General features: G+C 40.0%; 3 protein-coding genes across 3 annotated transcripts; all 3 read right to left on the bottom strand.

The window, feature by feature from the left end:
* Positions 1-1,945: 1,945 nt before the first annotated feature.
* LOC110155711 (actin-related protein 2/3 complex subunit 5-like) lies at positions 1,946-7,961 on the bottom strand. Its single transcript, XM_055151568.1, has 4 exons — positions 7,689-7,961; positions 6,319-6,392; positions 4,215-4,391; positions 1,946-2,957 (listed from the first exon to the last, which is right to left on the bottom strand). Exons 1-4 carry the CDS (start codon positions 7,825-7,827, stop codon positions 2,895-2,897), a joined length of 453 nt encoding a protein of 150 aa, XP_055007543.1. The 5' UTR covers positions 7,828-7,961; the 3' UTR covers positions 1,946-2,894.
* Positions 7,962-10,497: 2,536 nt separating this feature from the next.
* On the bottom strand, positions 10,498-18,462 carry LOC110155724 (phospholipid phosphatase-related protein type 5-like). Its single transcript, XM_020919880.2, has 6 exons — positions 18,256-18,462; positions 16,393-16,522; positions 14,733-14,983; positions 13,369-13,545; positions 12,209-12,349; positions 10,498-11,026 (listed from the first exon to the last, which is right to left on the bottom strand). Exons 1-6 carry the CDS (start codon positions 18,457-18,459, stop codon positions 10,997-10,999), a joined length of 933 nt encoding a protein of 310 aa, XP_020775539.2. The 5' UTR covers positions 18,460-18,462; the 3' UTR covers positions 10,498-10,996.
* A 1,086-nt stretch (positions 18,463-19,548) lies between these two features.
* tyw3 (tRNA-yW synthesizing protein 3 homolog (S. cerevisiae)) lies at positions 19,549-25,516 on the bottom strand. Its single transcript, XM_020919890.2, has 6 exons — positions 25,199-25,516; positions 24,709-24,789; positions 23,400-23,498; positions 22,267-22,338; positions 21,823-21,956; positions 19,549-20,383 (listed from the first exon to the last, which is right to left on the bottom strand). The coding sequence occupies exons 1-6, from the start codon at positions 25,373-25,375 to the stop codon at positions 20,098-20,100; spliced, it is 849 nt and encodes a 282-aa protein (XP_020775549.1). The 5' UTR covers positions 25,376-25,516; the 3' UTR covers positions 19,549-20,097.
* Between the last annotated feature and the right edge of the window lie 278 nt (positions 25,517-25,794).

Genomic DNA, 25,794 nt, shown 5'->3' with positions numbered 1-25,794 from the left:
ATGCCTACAAAACATGACCAATTGTCCCTTTATTAGTGCACTAAGTTGAGCTTCCAAATTATACATTTACAATGGTAAGAGGCATGTCATTAACCAAATTTGTGTTATTCAGCACAGTGGGTTAATTCTGAAATCCCTTGGTGAGCTACTTGGAAGGGGGTGGAGAGCTACAGGTTGGAGACCCCTGTTCTAAAATGTCATACTCCCAGATGGGGGCAAGAGACAGATTTTGGTTACACTGTACTTTGCCATGAAATATCCAAAAGGTGAATGCACAAATGTTGAACCTGATCATTTCGATTTGTGACTAGACCCAAGAACTCACTGTATTACAACACAAATCGGCATTTGAACAATATTCATTTGAGCCCAGTCTGTATTAAATATAATTGGGCCTGTAGAAAATTCTGATGTTACCTGAAACCCTGCAAAATTTAAACTTTAGTATAATGTTGCACTATGTCGTTTTTCTGGTGGACTGTCTGTCGCCTTCTTATCTCCATGGAGATGTGCTAAGCAGGGCCGGGCCTGGTTAGTACTTGGATGGGAGACGCTGGGAATTCCAGGTGCCACAGGGGGGCGCCAGTGGCAAAAACTCGTGCCCTTAATCAAGACACTTCACCCATATTGCCTAGTTTGAAAGTGGTGTGTGTGTGAGTGATGGTGGTGGTTGGAGGGGCTGATGGCGCAGATTGGCAGCCCCGCTTCCGTCAGTCTGCTCCAGGGCAGCTGTGACTACAGTAATAGTTTTCCACCACAAAGTGTTGAATGAATGAATAATGAACTGTAAAGTGCTTTGGGTATCTTGAAAGGCATTATATAAATGCAATGATTAATTCATTAATTAATGATTAATGTGTTTGGAATGTTTCACAGTATGGCATTACTGGCATTACAAATATATTTTATCTACATGGAAACAATCAGCTGAGAAGGAACCTAAAGTTTCTAATGAAAAAAAAAAAGTCTTGAATAAATGCAAGTTAAATGCCATACAGTGACAACATCTCTGTGGAGACGCGCAGGTGACAAACACTACTAAGCTACAAAGTGCATGTTAAAGGAGAAGCTGTGTGCAGCCTGTACTGTTTTAAAAAACATACTACGATCACAACTGAACCAGAGCCTTAACCTGCAGACAGACACATCCAAGTTTGTCTCATTCTCAGTAAATGGACAGAGCAAGTCTCATGTCAATGCTCAGAACCTCCAGAATTCCCTCCCTGAGCTGTAGAGGCTGCACTAGCACTGACTCATGAGTGGCAACAGTTGCTAGGGTTTAGTTAATGACCTTTTTTTTTTTTTTAGTTTATTTAATGAAACAGGGACAGTGCACAATATATATTAACCTTATGAGGAGAGATGCATTGTACCAGGTTGTAGCACCAGTGCTAATTTCCACCTGTCGCTGAGCTGAGCTGTTCTTCCTGGAGACCCACATAGCATATTTTTTGGGCATTCAGATCAGAGGGGTTTAGGTTTAAAACAACTGGATTTCAACATTGAAACTGGCAACACAAATGAGAGACAAGTGTAAGACTCATTCTGCTTTCTGATTTGATTATCATGAAATTATAAGAAACAAATGGGACGTCATGTCAAATGTTTTTATAATTAATAATAAACCAGCATTACAGTCATTATCAGTAAAAGCTAGGTTTGATTTGAGCATGTTTACCTAGTGTCTGAGGTTTATCAAAGTTGAACTCTGTAAGATTTTGATTTTCTTTAAGGGTGTAATGTTTTCTCTACTTAACTGCACCTTCAGACCTGTCAGATGTATATTTTTTTAAAAACACAATAGTCTGTAGAAAAAAAAGTCTTATGTACAGTTTGAGGCCATTTGTATCATTGCTACTCCTGCAAATGAAAAACTTAACAATTCCTGATGTGCTCTAAGTCAAGTAAGACTAGGGTTTGTTAAAAATGTGAAACTACAACCAAATTTGTATAAACTCTTTATTTCTGATACAAAAACTGACAGAAGCAGTGTAGCCTTAACATAGGCCGTACGTACAAAGGAATGACCGTAAAAAAAAAAAAAAAAAAAAAGAATAAGAAACACCAACACATACTCAGCAAAGGCAGCCCCCAGTCCAACAGAAAAAAACAACACCAGAGGAGGAATGTGCTGCTTAGAAAAAAAAAAAAAAAAAAACATGATTAGGCCCCTTTACACAGACAATTACCGTAAGCTTTTAAAATCCAAAACACTGAATATTTGGCAAATTATTACACCAGATGCCCTCCCCGTTTCGACAATGGTCCGAGAGGGTAAAACACTGTCCTGCTAAGGTACAACACAATTCCAGATTTGAACCGGCAACTCTTTGGTCTTTGGTCAGTCAGGCTTGGACCACTACGCTATCTCTACTCATCTATTAAAGCTTCACTGCGTAACTTTTCAAGGAGTTTGCCATCTGCTCGTCTCCCTGGAGGTGTTACTGCGTCGTCTGGAATGTTCTACAGAATAACTTTGGACCACAAACCGTTAAAAATTGGTCGTTTTTCATATTTTTCTGTCACTTGCAATACTACGGGACATTCCAGCCAAAGCAATAACATCTCCATGACGACAAGCAAGTGGCAGAAAAGTGGCACACTGAACCTTTGAAGAGTTAAAAATCGTAAAAAAAACAACAATGAAAAAGCATGTGTGTGTGTAAAAGGGCCGTGTGTGTGAAATGTGCTGCAGTGAGGCGCCAGCACCGCCCTGCCAGAATCCCAGAGACACGAGGACACATGCAGGAGACAGGACGCTCCACTCGGACTTAGACGGGAGACAGACGGGGGACAGACAGGAGACAGACAGGGGAGACGCGTCCTCACAGGGACAGGAGACGTGTCCCTGTGGTCAGACACTGGTCCAGCGTTTGGTGAGGGTCAGTCCAGGATCACACAGTCTTTCTGGCGGTCAGCACTCGGATGATAGAGCCCACTCCTCCCACAAGAAGCACCTGTCAGGAGCAGACAGAATATTTAGAGAATGACACAGTACAAATTTTGATCAGCATGACAAAAGTGAGTGAAACAAAGAGTCTTCTATTCTAGGCCTGAAAAAACATTTGAGTGAATGGACCAAAATATTGCTCTTTGTAAAGAAAAGAAAAGATCCTTGCTAAATAAACTACGGGAGGATATGTGCGTGGACCTGCGCTGTGCATACCGTGGAATATAAAATTTATGAATCTGGAGACAGACTTCTCTGAGAACCAAAGATGATCATAAAGGGCTGAAGTGAAGGAGATTTTTTATCACGGCGTTTCCCACTGCCCACACATTCACACTACAGCACTGATCAGTAATATGTACATAAAGAAACTGATCTAAGACTCATTTAGAAAAGAGTGCATCATAATCTACTTGAAAACGTTTGTACAGACAAAACACAAATTCCATATATGTGAAAAAATACTGGGGTTTATAAAACCCTCTGATTGCACTCCCTGTCACACTTTCCTATTCCTATTCATATTCATAGATCACACCTGCAGCAGAAATCTGACCCTCAGGTCTCAGTCATGCAAAGGCTAAACCAGCAGACACCAGTGGGCTGTTCCACAAAAGAGAGAGATAGATTCTATCCTGCATGTCACTGAGAGTTAAATGTAGACACAATAGTTTTGAGCAGGTGCTCATAGGGCATCATCTGTGTGGGTAGGGGGTCCCACTTTGGGGTTGTGAAATTGTTGGAAACACTAATCTAACAGTCTTATGCAGAAATATTTCATATTTGATTGTAATTTGGATCCAGACTAAGCTCCTACATCATTTTAAAAAATCTATTCACATGAGCCTGGCTGAATTATAGTTAGCTTTGGCTTCTAAACTAGAGACGACACATGACTTCTTCCAGATTCAGCTCTAAATGGTTAAAACTAGAAACATTCAAAGTTTAAAAAAAAGTGGGACTGTTGCAGAACCTCAAACAATCCTGGACTGAAACTGGTCTTACCTACAATTATTCCTGGACTAACATCAGTACTGAATCAGAAAGTTTAATCTAGGACTGTTCTAAGACCAGTTCTATGAAACATCAAAACCAGAAAAATTCCTGGATATTACAAAACCAGGACTAAATTAGGATGACACCAGGAATTTTCAAAACCAGACCCATTACAGCTACAAAGTCAAAACCCACTACTGTTACTTTCACATCTTTCCTGGACTAATGATGAAGCTGCTGAGTTTTCTGTGGATATTTTTGACAGTACCTTTTCATGCCACTGAAGCAGGATGGCGCTGCTGTTGTCTGAGGGCTTCTCAAAGCCTCTGTAGATGTATTTCATGAGCAGGTCCACGCTGGGTTTGTCCAGAGACGCCACAGCCTTCTCTATGTCACTGGACTTAAAGCTGGCCAGAACCTTCACCACCAGTGTGGCCGTGCGGTCCTGCAACCAACACACCAAAGAAAACACCAAATCAGTACAGATATAAGTTACAGGAATTCAAAATAGAAAGTGTTTGTGTCCCGCATTTAATCAGGGTGGTGCTTCTGACTCCATCGGCTTTGGCTCTTGACTTTACTCTGAAAAATTGTCACCTCTCTCATTTTGGACTTAAAATGTTCGTATTAACCCGCTCTACAAGATCCGGGTGTTTTTATTTCACTGTTGTGTCCGTAAATCAATTTCTATTCCTAATATCGGCTCCAAATTCGCTCCTATAACTGCAAGCCTCAGTGAGCTTCATTTGACTGGATCTGAATGTCACACTCACTTCATCCACTTCTTTATACTTTCTATATGACATGCAAATGAGGAAGTAATCATGAATCAGATTTATTATTTTAGGTAAAGTTAAAAGGACAAAATTAATGGAATATACATTTTAGAACACCCTAATTTTTCCAGTTGTTTATTGCAGTTCAAGTCGTGCAAGTCCAATGAAGAGCTTGAAATGGTGCAAAGGTAAGAACTGAACAGCCAGAGGTTAAAAGAAAAGATAAAAGATAAGAAAACACAAGTCCAAACTCTGCCAAACAAGATGGTAAATCTTGAAAACATGGAGTGTCCAGTACAGTCTCCAGACTTAAACCCCATCGAGCTGGTTTGGAATGAACTGGACAGAAGAGTGAAAAAGCCAAAAAAAAACCTACAACTGCCACACATTTATGGGAACTTCTGCAACAGACTTGGGAAGAACTTTCTGAAGAACATTTGATTTCTATTGTAAAAAGAACGAGCCACGAGTGTGTTCAGCTGTTATATCTGCCAAAGGTGAGATGAGTCAAAAGTTTAAAATACGTTTTGGTCTATAAATTGATTCCATGATTTCTTTTTCAACTCAGATTGCGTATTTGTTCTATGCTTTCATTTCAGAGTGCAATGACATAATAAACTGACTCATTTTCAGTTTAAAAAAAAAATAAAAGAAAAGGAAGGAAGTGCGGTGTTCTAAAACTTTTGACCCGTAGTGCAAGTATAAATATTCACAAGGATAGACAAAGGTGTACTGTATTGTCCTCAAAATGTGTCCTCTTCATTTGACCCATCCTTCAATGCCACTGGGTCCCATGTCAGGAGCAGTGGGACCTATCTCTGCTTGAGCTTGAGCTAGTCTTGGTCAGGACTACCTTACCTGGGAGGATTTAGAGCAGGCATGTCCAAATTATGGCTCATGGGCCAAATGCAGCCCTCAGACAAATTTTTCTTGGCCCTCAGGCTTCCAGGTGAATTGGTCCAAATTACCTTGCATCACTTAAAAATACATTTTTTACTGCAAGTTTTTTGAAAATCTACCTTGATAAAGCTAATAGTTAATCTTTAGTGTGGGGTTTTAAGGATCTTAGCATGAATTAAGACTGATGGCTCATTCTAACATGTTAAACATGCACATATTTCATTTATTCACTGTATTGAGCACCAGTCTACAGCCCCGATCAGCTCTCTGTTTCGTCTGTGATTAGATATGTGGCCCTTGAGGAAAAAAGTTTGGACACTCTTGATTTGGAGAGTCCGGGGAGAACATGCAAACACAGAAAAAGCCCACACGATCGGGAAGTCAAAACTTGTGAGGATGAATTATACCCTCTGAATGTTCATCTGGCCTATTGCACATGTAAATTCTTCAGTGATGTTGCTACACCACTGTGTCAGAATCCTACACTACCATTGTTACTCAACCAGTGGTTAGTAAAAGTGAACACGGGTTTAACTGCAGCACTAGCAGACTTGTGTTCCACTTGAATGCAATACAACAACCTGATGATAAACAGTAGGTTGTAGAAAGAGCTGGAGTGTTTTCACATAAACAGTCCAGGTTGCAGTGCACGGTCAGGGGTGACTGAACAGTGATGGACAAAGAGACTAGACCCACCTTCACGTTCTGGTTCTTGGTGTTGATTGGAGGGTTCTTGAGCACAGCCAGAAGAGCTCCTTGCATGTTCCCCTTGAGAACTAGAGTCAAGGAGCACACCGTATGGATCTTTTGTCACCTCAGGGCAGTATTCTAACGCCAGCTGTGGTGGGCTGTTCCTCTGCACGGGTCTAAACATGTCTGAATGTACGGCCCATCCCACACCTAAAGAATGTCTATAGATTTGCTACATAACTAATCATTCACACTGTCATAGATCTGCAGTGTTGTGCGGGGTTGGATATAAATGGTGAGACAACTGATCTAAGAGATTAATAATCAGAATTCGCTATATACTGTACATATTTGCCATCTGAAAATAACCAGTAGAGTGGAGCAATGCATGACTACAGCTTGCCTAGTGCCTACCTTTACTTTCCATAATATTTACCCAGCCAAAAAAAAAAAAAAAACGTAGAAAAAATTCAAATATTAAATTAGAGATAGATTACAACTGTGACATCTGTCGAAACTGAAACAATCACTCACCTGTACTATCATTGTACAGACAGAAACATCTGGACCCACATACAGCAACTCATCCAAACCAAAACCAGACATGTGATCAGCCTCCAAGAAAGTGACAAACCCTCCATCCACAAAGCTCTCTGACTCAGACTCTCATCATGCTGGTGAAATATCATATACACAAAACAAAATGGACTCAAAATAAACCAAAAGGGTATCATAATAACGAAATACAGCAATACTTCCAAACAATAAAACACTTCCAGAACAAAAAAAAGCTATTAAAACATATAGAAAATACTTATAACAAAATCACTCTCCCCTACACTTTGATACAAGCCTTCATTTGATTAAGTATACTTAGTTTGTGGTCTTATCTTGTTTGTTGTTTTGTATATATATTTTTTTTTCTTTCTTTAGCTCTCTTGTAACTGCACACCACCCCCGTACTGTATGCGTTATCTATGTGACTGTTGGAGAAAAAAAAAAAAAAAAAACTGAGCCTACCTATAGGGAAGAGAAAAACTAGTACAGTTCACGCACAACCACACCCATTTCTGACATGAACCCGGAAATAACTTTGACAGCTCCACATAAGTTAATTCAAAATAGAATCATAAAACAGCGTACTTGTTTCACAACCCACTATTTGTAGAGTAACCACGCATGACACCACAAATCACCATGCGCAATTACGCACAAGATCTACCGACTAATTAACCCACGTACTCGAATTACGCGGTGCCAATTTGGAACAACTTGAAACACTTTCACACAAAAATACAAGCAGATGTCTTAACCACATTCTTCCAAGTCCATGTGAAACTAAAAACACGTTTAAAGCGAAAAATTGAAAGGATATTGTCGGAGTAGCGAGTCCACTTCTGACTCGTCTGGTCCGCCCAGGTTCTCTGCTCCATCTTCTTCATCTACAAACTTGTTTTCATCGTACTCATCAACGTCTACTTTCCTGAAGCGAGCCGACAGCGTGGTCTTAGACATGTTGGCGTGTTGTTTGTGTCGGTGTTTGGACGTGAACGGTGTGAAATGCGGCGGACAGCGGTCAGTTTTTCGCTGCCCTGACGGGGGAACAGATCTGGCAGCAGCGGTTCCGTGCGCCGCTTCCGGGTTGATTCCACTTCCTCTTCCGCCGCGCGTGTTTCTTCCATTTTTGGTGTTGTTGTGAGGCGATGGGAAGTGTAAAATAGCGACGACTGGTGGACTGGAAGCGCGTAAAAAAATGTAATCGTTCTCAAAATTGTTTTATCATAGTACGTTTATAAATTTGACCTAGATAACTCTGACTTGTTTAGGTATTTCCAGTTAAGACATTTTTAATTTTAATACAGAAATTAGGAATCATTTTATACTGGAGGGCAGTGAATTAATAGATATTATAGAAATTATGACAGGAGCTTATAGACAGCTACCTTCCAAACTTGTATCTAAATGTATAAATGTTAAAAAATGCTAATGAGAATTGTATTTATTTTTATTTTATTTTTTGTAGAACCACACAGATTAATTGTTCTTTTATGTACATTTGTTAAAGTATATATTTAAAAAATAGTTTTATTAATCATCACATTTGACTTTCTACATGAAGAAGCTAAAATTAAATCATGACTTTATTAAAACTTAAAGGTGTATTATAATTTTTCTGGTGGAGGGACCGTCACCAATTTGTGGCCAAGAGGATACTACTTTTCCGTCAATGTTCCACAGTATGACATTAAACTTTAATCGAAACTATCCTGAACTTTCTCAAGACTCAATCCAGGACTGCACAGGTGGGACCAAGTCATCATTTTGCAAGTCTTTAACCTCAAGTCTGAGACAAGTCCCAAGTCTTAAAACTGTTCTGTTTAACTGTACATATGACTGAAAGGTTTTCATTCCACACTCTTCTCTATAATTTATGTCTAATTAACGTCTCTCTCTCTCTTTTTTAATTTATTCTTTAATTTGATGATGATTATTTATGTTTTGATTTGTTTATATTGTGATTTTAATGTTTTTCTTCTTGTGTAAAGCACTTTGAATTACTTTGTGTACGAATTGTGCTGTACAAATAAACTTGCCTTGCCTTGCCAAACCATGCCATTTCAAGTCTTTAAACCAAAGTACCAAATAGAGCTTAGATTTTTGCAATTTATGACTTTTAAACTAAACTGTACTTAAAAGTCATAGTATATTTATATATGTGTATTTATAGAGTATGTAAGAGTTGTAGAAATGCAATATTTTCTTTTTTAAATGTCTTGACAAGATCTTTCTGTGAATCATTACAGACAGAATAGAAAGAATTCAGATTTAAAAGTGCCTTCTCAAGTCACAGGCTTTAAGACACTGTCAAGTCCCAAGTCACTGACCTGCAAGTCGCAGCCAAGTCCCAAGTCTTACTCCATTTTATCAAGTCAAGTCTCAAGTCCTAAAAATAGTGACTCAAGTCTGACTCGAGTCCAAGTCACGATTTGTAAGTCCCCACCTCTGCAGGACTGAATCTGGACGTTCAGAAGTTACAAATTGTCTAAATCTGACTGATTTACCTGTTTGCATTCTGCGTACGACATGATCATAGACTGTATATATGAGCATAAATAGATATAAACAGGCGTGTACACTTCAGGTAAAAGGCAGTTTTTAATGTACAATGACTATTTACTGATTAATGTTGAAAAAGGTACAGTGTGTAACTTTCTGAAGGTGGTAGTCACATGCATGGTCCAGGCAGAATCTTAAATAGAGTGATCAGATTTTTAAAACAAAAAACTGGGAAATCCCTGGTTTGGATTTGCTAGTAATAATAAAATTGTGAAACGAGTGCAGAACTAAGGAAAATTGTTCTGCACTCGGCACTAATGTGAATCAGTTTAGTCACATTTTCTTTGTGTTTTGATCATTTTTAAGCAGATTTTCAGTATTTTACCTAAACAAATGACAATTTATGCCTCTCTTTACTGTCAGCAGGGAGTAAATTGGTCAAAAATAGAGACACCTGGAACATTTCTGGTATAAAACTGGGACAAATCTGTTGGGACAGGGGACACAGGGCTCAAAACTAGGACTGTCCAGGGTAAGTAGGGACGTCTGGTCACCCTGATCTTAAAGCCAGACTCTGGAACATTTTAACTAAAGACAGATATGTTTTATGCAATACTGTGGAATATTATAGCCAAAAGAACATTTCAGTGGGAACAAGCAGGAAGCATTCGTATGGGCCAAATAACTCAGGCTTTTATTTTATGGCTAAAAAGTTACATATTGTGGCTTTAACTAAATTATAGCTTTAATTATAACTCTATTAAGGCAATGTTCCACATCCAAAGTTGCTTATAATGAGCTTTGCCTGTCATCAATCTCGTTAAGTTTGTAAAATGCTAGATAAATCCATGTTTTAAATCCATATTATTTGTCATTTGTTTGAAGATCTGTATTTATTTATTTACTTTTAAACACATTAAATATAAAATTAAACTATAATTATATAATGAATGATTGTCAGTTTTGATGTCTTGTATATGCTGATGTGCAAATGTGTCTACAAACCAATTTCCCCAAGTTACAAATAAAACTTTATTCTGAAACCTATTGTGTTCCTCACTTAATGGCTTCAAGTCTGTACAGAATATTTTAAAAGGTACAGTATGGAACTTTATGGAGGTGGCACATAACAACATTTCCATGGAAACAAGCAGGAGGAGGTCCTTCTTAGGGTCAGATAAGAGTCAGGTTTGTGGGAGTGCAAGCCCGCTCAGAGAAAGGATGGTTTTCAAGTTTTTCAGTGCAATAAAAAGAACCAAAATGAAACAAAATCAAAAACGTGTGTTGGATTCATATAGACAGTTTTTACAAATCATGGCAGTTTTGTGTTGTAGTATATTAAAAAAAGAATCATGGACGTAAAAAAGATCCACTTCCACACTCGATATGATGCAGGCACCAGGGGATGGGGCACATGTGGGTCTGATGAGACACGTTTCTTATACAGTTCTAACGGTGTGGTACAGAAAAAGGAAGAGAATGAGAATATTTACACTAGTATCGTATTCAGTTATTCAGTGTACAGTACTGCGTAGTCAGCAGTGCATAGTTAAAAGTACTACACAAATGAAAGTGGACGGGCAGTAGCAGCTTCGGCGGTGGTGTGGTGGACCGTGTTGAGTCATAGTCATGTGACCTCATTGAAGGATCCCGGAGACTGTAGAGAACAAAAGAACACAGGATAAAAGAGGTTAGAACATTTTAATTTGTAACTAATTTATAGTAGCCTGATTCATCAGACTGTTTCACTTAATAGAAATCTATCTAATAGAAGTCTTCGTTGATTGGCTGGTGCCCAGACTCACACTTCCAGGGTTTTTGCAAACCGTCTAGTGTATTCTGACTCCCGACCTAGTCACTGGAGAGAAATGAAACTGAGTGGAGGCACTAGGTGGTGCCAGCCTGGATAAATGTATATGTCCCGTTATAATAATTACATTATCAACTTACTGTTCAATGCATGAGAGGTGAGATAATCATTTTTGGGGATCAGTATTTATTGTGGGTATTTTTTATGTGTACTATTGGGAATATTTTGTTACACAGTAGACTGATTTCTGTTATCAAGTAATTTTATTTGCGTGATTCCATGGAAATAGAAAGATAAAACCACACTTAGAACATGGAGATAGATACATTTTATGCCATACCGTTGAAGATTATTCGCCAGGCTGGTGCCACCTAGTGCCTCCACTCAATTTCATTTCTCTCCAGCGACTAGTTCAGGAATCAGAATACACTAGATGGTTCGCAAAAACCCTGGAAGTGCGAGTTAGGGCACCAGCCAATCAGTGAAGAGCTGTGAAGCCATGATGTCAAACTCAAGCACCTGTCTGGGTCCATTTTGTGGTACAGCACAACAGTAAACAAAGCGGTCGAGATGGATGTAGACGAAGACAGACATTCTGTATTGCAACGATTCCCAAGATCTAGGATTTAAAGCCGGAACAAAGAGAATGTTTGGTGAATTTTATCAAGGGGAAAGACGTTATTGCCCTTCTTCCTCCAGGATTTGGCATATTACATACATCACGACCAAATAGCAGTGACTGGTTAAATAAAAAAGTGAACGAATCCTAATGCTGCGAGGTCAGACGATTTCCACAAAGTGAAACCAGCTGATGAATCAGGCTAGAAAATTATAATCAAAGAAACAACATTTTCATGGAAAAAGGCAAAGAGAAAGAGGCCTTCCTCCAGGCCAAATAAGGGTCAGTTTGTGGAGCTGAACGTATGTTGCTCAGTGCAATTAACACAATGAAAATGAAAAAAACATGCTTTCATTTTAGTCATTTTTTGGGCAAAAAAGTTTCATAGTATGACTTTAATCCAAACTCACCTGTGCCATGATGTACTTGTCATCGTCGTCGTCGATGTGGTTGATGTGAGGGACGTGCTCCTCTGTGTGGATGGTGTTATCTGAGGTGCTCCTGATCATCTCCTCTGGGTCCTCTCTGAACACGTGCACCACAAACACCACCTGACCGTCACAAACACATGTTATACCACCTGACCATCACAGAGCAGGTGTTGATACTAAAAAAGTAGATACTAAACCTTTCCTGAATCGCTTTAGAATGTCTGTTTTTTTGTGGTATCGAAATCAGTATCAATTCAAGTATCAATCAGTCTATTCCTGAGTATCAAAAATGAGTTCAAAATTTTTGTATTGTGACTACTTCTACTACACTACTATCACGCACATAGACCACCTGACCATCATAACAGCATGTTACTATGACATGGCTCCAAACACACACAAGAGGCTCCCTGTGGTTCATCCGCTGACCCACTTTTGAGCCAAAGACGCTGGACACTTCAGACGCACTCAGGACACGACTCTGAGTGTGTCCTGCAGCGCTTTGCCCCATTTAAACTCAATAGTGAAAGTATAAATAGAAATCTGGGGAGTTATTTTAAAAGAGTGGATGAATGTAAGAGACATTTTTAAATCTATCCATCACATGACTACATAACATTTTGACCTCATTACACATTTTTGTAAGACCCTGACAATCAGCCAGAAGAGATTTTACCTCGGAAACCCTGGCTCTTTTTTATGTTATTACTCATATTATATTACATCTTTTGTATTTGGTTATGTGTATGTAGTTTGTATGTGGTTCTATAGACTATAGGGAAAAATCAAACTGAGGCTGCATTGACTTGAATGTCATCTCATGATCTCAGAGTGGGGCTCTCAAAATTTGATTAATCCAGTCTGAGAAATGTCACTTGTCTGATCATGCTAATGTTTTTCTCCACAGTAGATTCAGACTGAGCTGAGGAATACTCTCAATGTTACATTTGTTTAATTTTACGGTAAGATGTGTTGCCACAAGTGTCCTGACAAACCAAACCACACTTTTACATCTAAACTGGATGATGTGTCTTGCACGTGGAGATACCAGTATCAGGACTGAACTGTCAACCTCAGTGTTAGTGGACAAACGTCTCTACCAACTACAGCCAAGTTCACAGAGCTGTGTGAGCCCTCACCAGGAAGGCAGCGACGGCGCCCCCTACAGCCTGTCCGGTGATGACGTCGCTCCAGTGGTTGCGATACTCGGCCACTCTGTTGAAGCCGGTGAGCAGGGCCAGAGTGAGCAGAGACAGACAGAGCAGAGGAGCAGAGAGACGCCCCGCACGAGTGCCCACACAGGACATCACATACACCTGCAAGACAATACAGCAGAAACTATCAGACATCACCTGGAGAAGGTCCAAAAAACCCAAACAAACATACATAACTGCACGTTTTTGCATGTTTTAGTTTACTCTGCACATGTAATGTTGTGGTCTCTCCTGGGCCCTTTTCAAACCCTCCTAAGCAGTACATGCTTGCACAAAGGTCTAAGCTTATGAACTAAGGGGGTCACAGAGTGTTAAAAATGAAACAGACCCAGACTTCCCTCTCCACACACACTTCCTCCAGCATTTCCGGGGGGATCCCGAGGCATTCCCAGGCCAGCTGAGAGACATAGTCCCTCCAGTGTGTCCTGGGACTTCCCCGGGGCCTCCTCCTGCTGGGACGTGCCTGGAACACCTCTCCGAGGAGACACGGAACAGATGCCCAAGCCACCTCAGCTTGCTCCTCTCGACATGTTTTCATTACAGCTTTAGTAAGGTGGTGATCATATTATGTTATGTGTTAGCAGATCATACGCCATAGAAGTCTAATACTTTTACTTTAAAATAATCATAGAGAGGGACGAACAGAAGGGTAACTGCTCATTTGTGTCTATGCTAAATATTCATATACAGTGTAAGCCAGGCAGATGAAGTGTCTTGCCCTAGAGCACATATGTTGTGGTCATACTGGGGTTAGATGGCTTATGTTCTCCCACTAGGCGACTGCACATGCAATAGAAATTGAATCCTATTTCTGAAGCCTAAATATACATCTACATCTTACGAAATATAAAACCTTCATGCTGATCTATCCACAAGGTATAAAGTCACAGAAAGCACCAAAACTTCAAATACCGCCTTAGAACCCAGTGGTGTACTTACATCTTAGAGAGTCATGGATCTTTCTATATTCTCAGTTTGAATGGGAAGGTATATATGTAGTAAAGTGAAAAATAATGGCTGTTAGTGTCAAAGTTTAGATGGTATTTTAGTGTTGAAATGATCATATTGAGTCTGGTGAAGGCGTGTGTACACTGGAGGAATACTCTGTGGATTTCAGACCATCTCAACTTGGAGCTAAAGGGACTTAAGAATGTCTCTGTGTGTTTGTGTATAGCCCCAATCCGTGGACCAATATTATCGTTTATCTTTTATATTTTCGGACTTCAAATTGTGTTATCCCATTTCATTTTACAGAACAGATGTCCTTCAGAACCAGAACCAGAACTCACAGTCAGGTAGAGCGCCGTGTAGAGGCTCAGCGCTGCCTCTTTGCAAGGGAAGGACTTGCGCGCTCTGGTCACATCGGGAGCGGGTCCGGTGCAGGCTTCTGATTGGCTGATGAACAGGGGCGTGTCCTGGCAGCTCAGAGCCGTGTAGTTGGGCTGGCACACTGACAGGAAGTGAGGGGTCAGACTTCCTGTTACCAGCTGGCCCGCGTTTACGAAGATGTCCGTGGAGAAGAGGCCGAACGCATATACGCCTATGGGACAAAATGTGGGTTAGAAAACAAGGATTGGAGGAATACTTGTTGGATTTTAGAGCGTCTCAGAGCAGTTTGAAAACAACACTTGGCCTCCATTTGGGAATTTTATAAAGACGCACTATGGAACTTTTTAGATGGAGGGTCTGCCACCTGCTAATCTTCCTGGAGATAGTATCGCTTCGCCTGGAAAATTCCTAAAATGAAATGTATTCAACTGCAGGTTTTGTTATTGATTCGGAAAACATGCATTCTTACTGTGAGTGAGTTCACCTCTCCACAGATGTGACATGTAACTTGGCCTAGTAATGTCACCCATTTTTCTGTGTTTAATGCCATACTGTGAAACATTCCAGACAAATTACCATAAATTCCGGACTATAAGCTGCTACTTTTTTCTCACATTGTGAACCCTGCGACTAATAAAACGATGCGGCGAATATATGGACGGATTCTTTGTTTGGCAATGTCCAATCAATAAACGGTCTATGGTTTGGCAATACAGAGGATACGGTGCAGAAAATGTCGCTGTCTGTGCGGTTCACACATGGATCTAGGGTTAAGATGAAGTTGCGACACTAGCTGGCGATATTGTCAGCGCACTCAAATAGTTTATTGACGTGTGATAAAATAAGTTATGATGCAAAATTAACATTAGTGAGAGGGACACGTCTTACCCGCGTGTGTAAATGACGAGAAGAAACGTCTCAAACTTCAGTAGCCGAACATCCACTCATACCTGATTGACAGAACTAACCCCGCCCCCGAAATAATCTGAAATCTGCTGAAATCCTCCAAGACACTGACACGATACAGACAGGACAGAGAATCTCTCTGCAGGAGAGATGGGGGTGATGCGCTGAGGAAGATTCTAGTTTGATTGAGTTTTGAGTTATTTTGTGCTTCATACACACACACTCCTCATGGAAAACACACGAAGAAATGCAGATGATGCAGCTTTTAAGTTAAAGGCGATTGATGTGGCTGTTGAAGAAGGAAATAAAGCTGCTGCACGTGAGCTCGGCATCAGTGAGTCAATAGTGAGATTTTGGCAACGACAGCGTGACAAACTGACTCAACGCAAAAAGATGACGAAAGCTTTCAGAGGTGATAAAAGCAGACGGCCCGAACTTAATAACGTTCTGATGTGGACACCTGTGGCTTATATTCAGGTGCGGTCTATATATGTACAATTTTAAAATTTTCTTAAAATCTAGTTGATGCGGTGTATATTCAGGTGCGCTCAATAGTCTGGATTTTACGGTAATAACATGTTCATGACTAGACACCAGAACAGTGTCATATAGTGCCATAGAATGAGATGATAAATGAAGCTATTCTAAAATCAGAAGTACATATATTGGCCTCAGTTCTCCTTAATGTTTCTTCAGAGTGTTCTGTTGCAGTACCAATGAAGCGGAAGGTCCGGCGCACCATGGGGTTGACGTAGCAGCAGTCTCCCACCATCACCACCTTGTCCTGGTCGTACAGGTGAGCCGAGTTATGGAATAGGAACAGCACCAGCTCCACTCCAGAGATCTACGACACAGTACATGAGCTAAACCATACATGGATTACAATGTTGTGACAAACCATGACCATAGTGATAGTCTACTACTAGTCTGCTACTATCACATTATATAACAGTGGACCATTACAAACTAGACTGGCCCTGTTGTTTTCAGAGGAGCAGAGAACACAGTGAGTCTGAACAAAAAACAAGAGCAGACACAGGAAACACACAAGTTTGTCTCATTCTCAGTTTATGGACAGATCAAATCTCATGTGAAAGCTCAGAACCTCCAGAATCCACTCCTTGAGTTGAATAACTGTTATCAGTAAATGTCATTTTATTTATTTATTTAACCATTTAACCACTGAGATTAAACACCTCTTTTTCAGGGAGGTCCTGGCCAAGAAGCAGTAATTACACATATTTCCAACATTCATACAAACAAGAACAAAATGACATGACCACAGATTAGGAGAAACAAGAGCACATTATTGAGGCTCTGATGCTTTCACATTAGACCTAAAAGCATTTAAGGACAAGAGTTCAGTCAGTTTCCAGTCTTTCTGCAACATGTTCTAAGCAAGAGGAGCTGAGCAGTCAAAGACTTTTTTTACCCAGCTCCATGCAGGAATCACGGACAGAGAGCAACAGCTGATCATTAGATCACAAGGATGTGATGTGTGATTAAAGTAGAAATATAGGGAGGCAGCAGCCTTGTAAACAAAAGTAAACCAATGTCCCTGCCTCCTAGTGGACAGAGAATGCCAATGTGCTTGTGAATACTGGCCACAGTGATACAGTTCTATTTAATTTGAGCATGTTTACCTCCTATCTGCAGACACAGCCAGGTCAAGTTTATGAAATTTAAAATCAAAATCTTACATACAGTTCCTTTAAATCTACCATCTGTTAATTTAATTTTTGGCAGATGTAAAACCTGTTGCCCCTCCCCCTTCCCTTCACCTGGCCTTTGCTCAGACTCACCTGTGCTCTCTGGTCTTCATCTGTCAGGCCAAAGCTGAACACTGTCATGTTATTAGTTACAGTTAGTATTACAGTTTCGACTGCTCCCTGCGGTCTCCCTCAGACTGGTCACATGATGTTGCTATGACGTGTCCGGTCAGCTGATTTATACAGGTGAGCTGATTTCACTAGTGAGCAGTCGAAACTGTCAGGCATGAAAACAAACTCTTGGTCTGAAAAAAGAACCTAATAACAGGAATTATCAGAAGACCAAATAAACCTCATTGTACTGCACACTAATAGACCATAGATCGATAGATTGATCGATAGATAGATTCCACTACTGTATCTAAGTAAAATTTGTGAAGGACTGTACTTAAGTATAAATTTGAGTTATCTGTTCTTTACTTAAGTACATTTTAAAATGAATATTTTTTTCTTTTACTTCACTACATTTGAGAGCAGGTATCTGTACTTTCTATTCCACTAGAATTGAACAGGACTAAAAAGTCAAAGTATTTTTATTTTTATTATAGTTTGAGACCTGCTGAAAAGTCTGAGTTTTTTTTTTTTTTTTTCCAGCACATTTGTAGTTTGACCACATAAAAATAAACAAAAAAAACTATAGATTCCATTGTTTAAGTTGAACTGTTTTGTTTGTTTGTTTAGTTTTTTTGCTCTGGTATCTGTACTTTTACTTAATAAAGCATCTAGTTGTGATATGTGAGAAACAGTCCAGGTCTAATTACAGATAGTAGCTTTAAGTAGAATATAAAAACACAAAGCACAGACTCACCAGCACGACGGGCAGCCCCCACACCACCGAGTAGAGCACGACCGGCTGCACCCGGCTGCTCTGCTCCGGTCCCGGGTCGGGTTTACTCAGGGCTGGGTCTCTGCACGCGAAGCCCTGGAGCACGGGTCTGAACGTGTCCGTGAACTCGCAGTAGTACACCAGCATGAGCGTGGCCACAAGAATCACCACCTGGAAGTACAACATGCTCCAAAATCACTCTAATCATTAAAAATAAAAACCCAAAGATCCGATTCTCAGTCTTGATCACAGTCTTGGTCTCAGCTTTGTGAGTGCTGCTGCCGATGGTGCATTCACGTGTGGCTGAACAATCTCCAAAGGGCCACTCCGCATCTCACCAGTGTGCGCCAAAGAGCGGGACAGTTTATATTTAGGCGCGGGCTGTCAGCACACATCAGCGCACAATGTCTACAATTTATATACGAGATTCAGGATTAAAGCAGCCATTACGTAACGATACAAGACACTTCAGGGAAAGACGAGTTCACAACAGAGAAGTCCTGCACTCGAGTAACTGTGCATTGTGGTAAGGGCCATTATTACGCTTTTTTGTTGTTTCCTCATCACAAACATGCCTGGAGTTGTGTTTTGTTTCATTCACACATGTTAAAACACACAAACATTGCAAATTTAGGGTTTCTTCTTTTCGACTATTCCACCTTCTGATGTAAAGGAAGTAAAGTAAAGGAAGATAACGGAAGTACGCCATTGTGTTTTTAAACTCCACACACCTTCACTAGAATAATTTTTTTTTCATTTTAGCCCTGGAATTGCCTATCTTGACTCAATTAAAGGTAAAAGGTAGCTCCATCAAGGTTGGTGCTTACATGCCTGTCACTTTCAACAGCAACAAAGCACAAAGCAAAACAGGAGCAACTCAAATCGCCCATTTCTGACCACTGTAAAAGAGAGAACCACATTATGGACCGGGACAGAGTAAACATCACTTGGACAGAGGACAACAAACATTATCACTGGATTAAAAAAACAATCGAAATACAGAAAAAGTGCCCATGGGACCACAAACCGGGTCAAGGGGGCTTTTTTACTCTCACACACCTGGGATACTGTCCTGGAGAAGTCGGACTACACATGGCGTTGTCATCCTGCATCCATCTGTAGGAAGGCAGGACCTACTACCAAGGCAAGGGACCTAGACTTTGGAAAACACTGGAGCAGGTCTGAGTGAAGACTAAAGCTGTGTAGGAGCAGCTCATCCAGTGACAGTAGTGGTGGAAGGTAGCCAAGTACAAAAGTAAAAGTACAATGCTTGAGTACAATTTTAGGTATCTGTACTTTATTTAAGAAAACTTTTACAGTGGATAATTTTTACTTTTACTTCACTGCTCTTTGGATTTGCAAGCAGGATGTGGGAGTGGGCTGATGTAGAGCTGCCGTCGACTCAGATTGTCTTCTTCCTTCCTTCTCCGACACTCTTCTCAGCTGACAGATGTAAAGCGAGATGATAGAAATCTCCAGCTCCTGCTTAATTATCATCAGAACAACTCAGAAAAAAGTTTGTATCATGTTTCTGTCCGTGGCATAACGAAAAAGCGAGATGACAGAAAAACAAATAGCAGCTTAAGTGTGTGTTTTCTTCCGGTGTCCCTGTCCAATCAGAACCCTTCCCAACCGCCAGACGTTGAGTGGAATAAAAAAAAAGGCGATTTAACGTGTTTTCCATGTAAACCTCAATTCAGAATTATTATTTTGATGTAAACTCGAAAGACAATATTTTAATTCTGAACTTTTTAATTCAGAACAATTAATTCAGAGTAAAAAAAAACGTCATGTAAATCATCTTGTGTCTTGGTCCAGAATACATTATGTGAAGAGATCCAGACAGTGATTGAGCTCTGTCAGGGAGATGTCACTGTCGTCGTGGCAACTGTCTCTATTGTCGTCCTGGTTACAGTCACTAGCATCTCTCCCGTCGTCGTGGTAACTGTGGCTCTGCTGTTTCCGTCTGCGCCTGTACACCTTCTGTTTTGAGTCCTCTCCTGGTTTATCCGTGTTTACAGTCTGAGGCGGCTGTGCACTGGGGCATTCTGGGACATGTAGTCTGGGGACGTCTGCTGCTGCCAAAGCCTTCTGCAGGTTCTCGGTAAATCTGAAAGGGAAAAAGAAAAAGAGTCATTCTCACAAGATCACAAGGGAGACATATTCTGCAAAATCAACCTTTAAGAACTATGTTAGAATTGTTTTTTTTTTTTTTATCTATTCAAAGTTGTATTTAGGGTGATTTGTGTATTCCAGACACCATTGCTCCAAAAATTCCCATTATACTCTACCCCCCATTACATCTCCACTGCGCTATAGTTCGTTTTGTCATCTAATCTCGATTAAAAATGTTAAAAAGACAACCAGTGTTTAAATGAAGCTATGGTAAAATAAGTAACTCCACATTATTGTTCATAATTCATTAAAGAGAGCTTAGAACAGTGAGTTAAACACATTATACAGCTCTAAGTTAGGGTTGCCAGATTTTCAGAAAGCAAAAACTGAACAAACCTTTAAAAAAAAAAAAAAAAAAAAAAAAAAAAAGAAGCAACCCAAGCCCCATAAAACTTTATTTATTTATTTATTACAAATAAATAAATGAATAAAAAATTTTATGTTGTGTATCGCCAACGAACAAGTAGCCAACAAACAACAAAAATCTCAAAAACTACTACCGTACTAAAACTTATTGTCTTTTAACAATCTGTATCCCAGTCTTTATGCAGTTTATTATGGTGAAACAAACCTGCAAAATACTTCTGGCACCACCCCTGAGTTTTTTATTTTTGGTTACTTTTCTTTAGCCAGGCTGGCGCCATCTAGTGCCTCTGCTCAATTTCATTTCTCTCCAGCAACTAGGTCAGGAATTGGAATACACTAGACAGTTCGCAAAAACCTCGGAAGTTGTAGACCTACCAATCAGTGAAGAGCTGTGAAGCCAAGATTGGGTCCCTTTTGTGGTACAGAACAACAGTAAACAAAGCGGTCGAGATGGATGTAAACGAAGACACCATACATTCTGTGTTGGCAATGATTCCCGAGATCGAGCATTTAAAGCCGGAACAAAGAGAATGTTTGGTGAATTTTATCAAGGGGAAAGACGCTATTGCCCTTCTTCTTACAGGATTTGGAAAAAGCTTAATATATCAGTTAGCCCCGTTAGCCGCTCTTTACGTACATCACGACCAAATAGCAGCGACTGGTTAAATTAAAAAGTACCCGCCTACTGTCGAGCGAAAGAATCCTAACGCTGCGAGGTCAGATGGTTTCCACGAAGTGAAACCGGCTGATGAATCAGGCTAACTTTTCTTATATTTGCAGAAACATTATAAAGATACCTTAGACTTCGACCGAGTTTATTGATCCACAAGGGAAATTAATTGGACACAGAGGCTCACACATCACATTATATTACAATAACAAAGAGTACAAAAATGGTGATAAACTTCTGAATAAGTAGAAATAAAAAAGAGCAAGAGACTGGTGTCAAATAAGACATAAATTATATAAATCTATATACAGTAAATGGAAAGAAATGTCGTAATATACCTGTGAATGCGTCTCAGGTTCTCCTCCATCTTGTGGTTGCAGATTTGACACAGGAAGTGAATGTAGTCAGGGGTCACCAGCAGAGCGCCCTGGTGGGTGAGAGGGACCTCCAGACCGTGGGTGCTACGGATCGCCTGCACGAAAATGCAAAACATACAGTTCATAAAGCTCACATAATGTTCCGCCGCATGCCATTAAACTTCCTATGTTCATGGCGACGGGCAGGTGACGCTACTAAGCAAATTTACAGGCCAGATCTGTGGAAAGGCGAGCCCAATAACAATAAAAACACCTGTAATTGAATAAATGCCGGATAAACTTAATGTCATACTGTGAAACATTGCAGACAAACAAATCAGCTCTCCGTGCAGACAAGCCGAAAAGTTACACAGTGCAGCTTTAAAAGGTTTAGTCCTGACATCTCCCACATGTACGTTGACATACCGATATGATTTTGCGTGTTTTCCCGACTGTGAGGCCAGAGTTCCTGAAGCCAGAGTTTACGGCCACAGAATGCTGCAAACACAAATCGCTTATGTCATTTATCAATCATCAATAATCCATGTATTAACTAAATATTACTCTATACAGGTTAGAGTAGTAGTAGTAGTAGTAGTAGTAGTAGTATTCAGGATCACAGCCAAAAAGTATCCGTGTCTCAGCTTAAATGTATTCATATCAAAGTTTGACAGTTTCACAGAGTTTACTCCTAAAAATAGAAACAAAAACCTATTTGATCACAACCATTAAAGCAAGTGGTTTTAATTATGAAGTCAGAGTTTGCTCTTCTCTGTTTTCTAACACTTATTAAAGAGGGAGTATTACACTTCTATGGGGTATTAACTGCTAACACATAACATATTTAGATCACTATGTTACCTTTTGTTGATTTGGAAATACTATATTCACCAAAAACAACATATTTGCCATGTCACTCCCCTTTCAGAGCGCTATCACAACACAATCAGCGTGCATCCTGCTAATGATATTAATAATTAATAACTAGAACTATAATTGTGCCTGAACTGAAATGTACTGATTTGAAAGGTTTAGTAACTATCGGTGTTGATGTTTTGTCTGGAAAAGGGAAAAATGGGGCAGAAAACGTAAGATAACTCTTCTTTCTGCTCCTTTTCCTTCATTTCTTGCATGTTTGATGTTGTGACACTGCTGATGTCTTTTTATACTTTATGAATGAAATGAACAAATAAATAAATAAACTAATAAATAATGAAACTACTGCACATTACATCAAGCTTGTCAACTTGCTATGTATATTTATGTATTATGTTTTTGTATATTTATGTAGAATTGTCATGTTGGAGCATGGGGGACGTAGGCTTGTGGACTGTTTTTATTTTTTTCATAAGCACCCCTCTTTAACAAATTAAATACACAATTTTCACTGTCTGATGAGTATTTATCAGTAAATCAGTTCATATTCCAAGAGTCTATTTGCTCGCACAAATCCACAAAAAATCTGATTTGTCCAAAGTATGGTTACTATGGCAACTCCAGAGCTTGGACAAAAGTATCTGCTCAGTTTGAATCCTGTTCCAAATGTGTCAGTGACTGACCATGAGCTGAGCGTCGTCCAGTCTGCGACACTGCACATGGAGCACGAATGGTTCAAACTTCAGTACAGCGTCTCCACTGGAACGGCCCACAGCCTCCACCTACACACACACACACACACACACACACACGCGCACACACACAGACACACACACACACACAAACACAGACACACACACACGATGTTCAGTCTATGTGCTGATGGACATGGAGCAAATGAGTTCCTCAAATGGTGCTCGTCAGATTCTAAAAGATGACTTCACACTCACAGAAAAGGAGCAAGAGCTGGTTCCCTTTTCATTACATTTATACTCACATTGTAAAGTGCAATACAGGCAAATTCATGAATGTTAAACTTGACTACTTCTGTTAGTGACTAGACCCTAGAATTTGCACAATTACAAGTAGAATCTGCATTTTAGGAACATTCATCATATCATCTGAACATTGGAGAAAAATCTGTGTATCATTTGTTCATTTGTTTTTCAAAATAAAATGAAACCAGGACTGAAACAGGACTGAAACAGAACTACACCAGGACTAAACCGGGTCTAAACCAGGTCTAAACCAGGTCTGAACCAGGACTAAACCAGGACTAAACCAGGACTGAACCAGGTCTGAACCAGGACTAAACCAGGACTAAACCAGGACTAAACCAGGACTAAACCAGGACTGAACCAGGACTGAACCAGGTCTAAACCAGGACTAAAAAGAGGACTAAAACAGGACTCAACCGGTCGGTCCCGGTCTCCCGGTCTCAGTCCCGGTCTCAGTCCCGGTCTCAGTCCCGGTCTCAGTCCCGGTCTCAGTCCCGGTCTCAGTCCCGGTCTCAGTCCTGGTGTAGACCCGGTTCAGTCCGTGTGTGGTGCAAAAGTCCAGCATTGCAGTTTAAGTCACAGAAACGGGAAATGGCCATTATCATTTTTTTCCATTATTAATTTAAACACAAAATTTAAAACTGAAGTTGTCTTTTTTCATTCTCTTTTTCAAATGAACAAATGATACACGGATTTAAAAACCCAATAGTTTAAACGGAGCTGGAGATAGGTCAGAATTCTCAGGTGGATTAACTCTCAGATGCAGATGTGTTGACCTGGTTTATGGTTCATATTTCTGTAATTACTGGGCCTATCCAAAAGAAACAAAAACTGACACAAAGTTCAATGCCTTTTCAGTTAGTATAAATAAACAAAAATAAGAATTAAATTTAAGATTAAGACATAAGATTAATATGGTAGGTTTATGAAGTCTATCTCAATTAGGTTCAACATTTATGGATTTCAGTGAACACAAACTCTTGTATTTTCGTACCAGCTCCTCTGTGGTACACTTCTGGTGGGAGACGAAGAGCCACTGACAGTTCTGCTTCTGGACATCACTGCTCTCTGCGCTCTGGAAGGAACACAACAGCACAGATTAGATCACTGGGCGAAGCTTTACTAGAGGGACAGAGGAGCTCACTCTCCAACAGCTCCGCTCAAACACTGAGAGATACTGAGAGATACAGGACTACAGGACTACTACATACCATACTCCCTACAACTGTACAACAACTCACCCTGATATCAGATAACCCTAAGTCCAGTCCAGCCCTTGTTTTTCATTACAGTCTCTTGTATATAACTGAGATCTTGTATTACTATATTATTATTCTGTTTTGATTATTCTATTCTATTTTTATTTGTAGATAACATTTATATAATTATGCTTTATGGACACCTGACACTTATCTGCTTGTACTTGTACTTTTTGGATGACTTAAAAACTACATATTTCTGTCTTATCTTTGTTCCGTTCGTACCCCGTCTATGAGGATGACCCGTCCGGAGCAGGAGGACGTGGTGAAGTACTGATCCAGGCCGTTGAGGAAGCGCACCAGCCCGGCTATGTCCGCGTCCACCCCGCCCTTCTTACTCTGGTCCATCCTCTGCTCGCTCTGCCTCTTCCAGCGCTCAAACTCACGATCCGAGCACGACATGTTTATCACACAGTCGGGTTTTATAAAAGATCTACTGCTTATGTGATAAAAATGTGATAAAAATGTGAAATCATGAAGTTATTCCTCCTGCAGAGACATGTAAACAAACATCAGCTAAATGCTACAGAGGCTACACGTGGGTTTTCTTCACGTTTACTTTACTGAGAGTCAATGAGCACCACCGCCCTCTACTGGTCACGTTCTGTATGGGCATGTGTAGATAACTAAAGGTTTAATTTTTTCGTTTTTATTTTATTTAAATTTATTTATTTATTTAATTTTTATTCAATATGTTCAAAAACACACAGTCATATGGATAACACATACGGTAAAAAAAAAAAAAAAAAAAAAAAGATAAGACCACAAACCAAGTATTCTAAACCACATAAAGAATTGTAACATAGAGTCTAGAGAAGAGT

This window comes from Boleophthalmus pectinirostris, unplaced genomic scaffold (genome assembly GCF_026225935.1).
Source record: "Boleophthalmus pectinirostris isolate CB_2022bp ecotype Guang Dong unplaced genomic scaffold, ASM2622593v1 HiC_scaffold_16, whole genome shotgun sequence".
NCBI classification, from domain to species: Eukaryota; Metazoa; Chordata; class Actinopteri; order Gobiiformes; family Gobiidae; genus Boleophthalmus; species Boleophthalmus pectinirostris.
The sequence above is the reverse complement of the archived record's forward strand: the minus strand, read 5'-3'. Positions and strand labels throughout refer to the sequence as shown.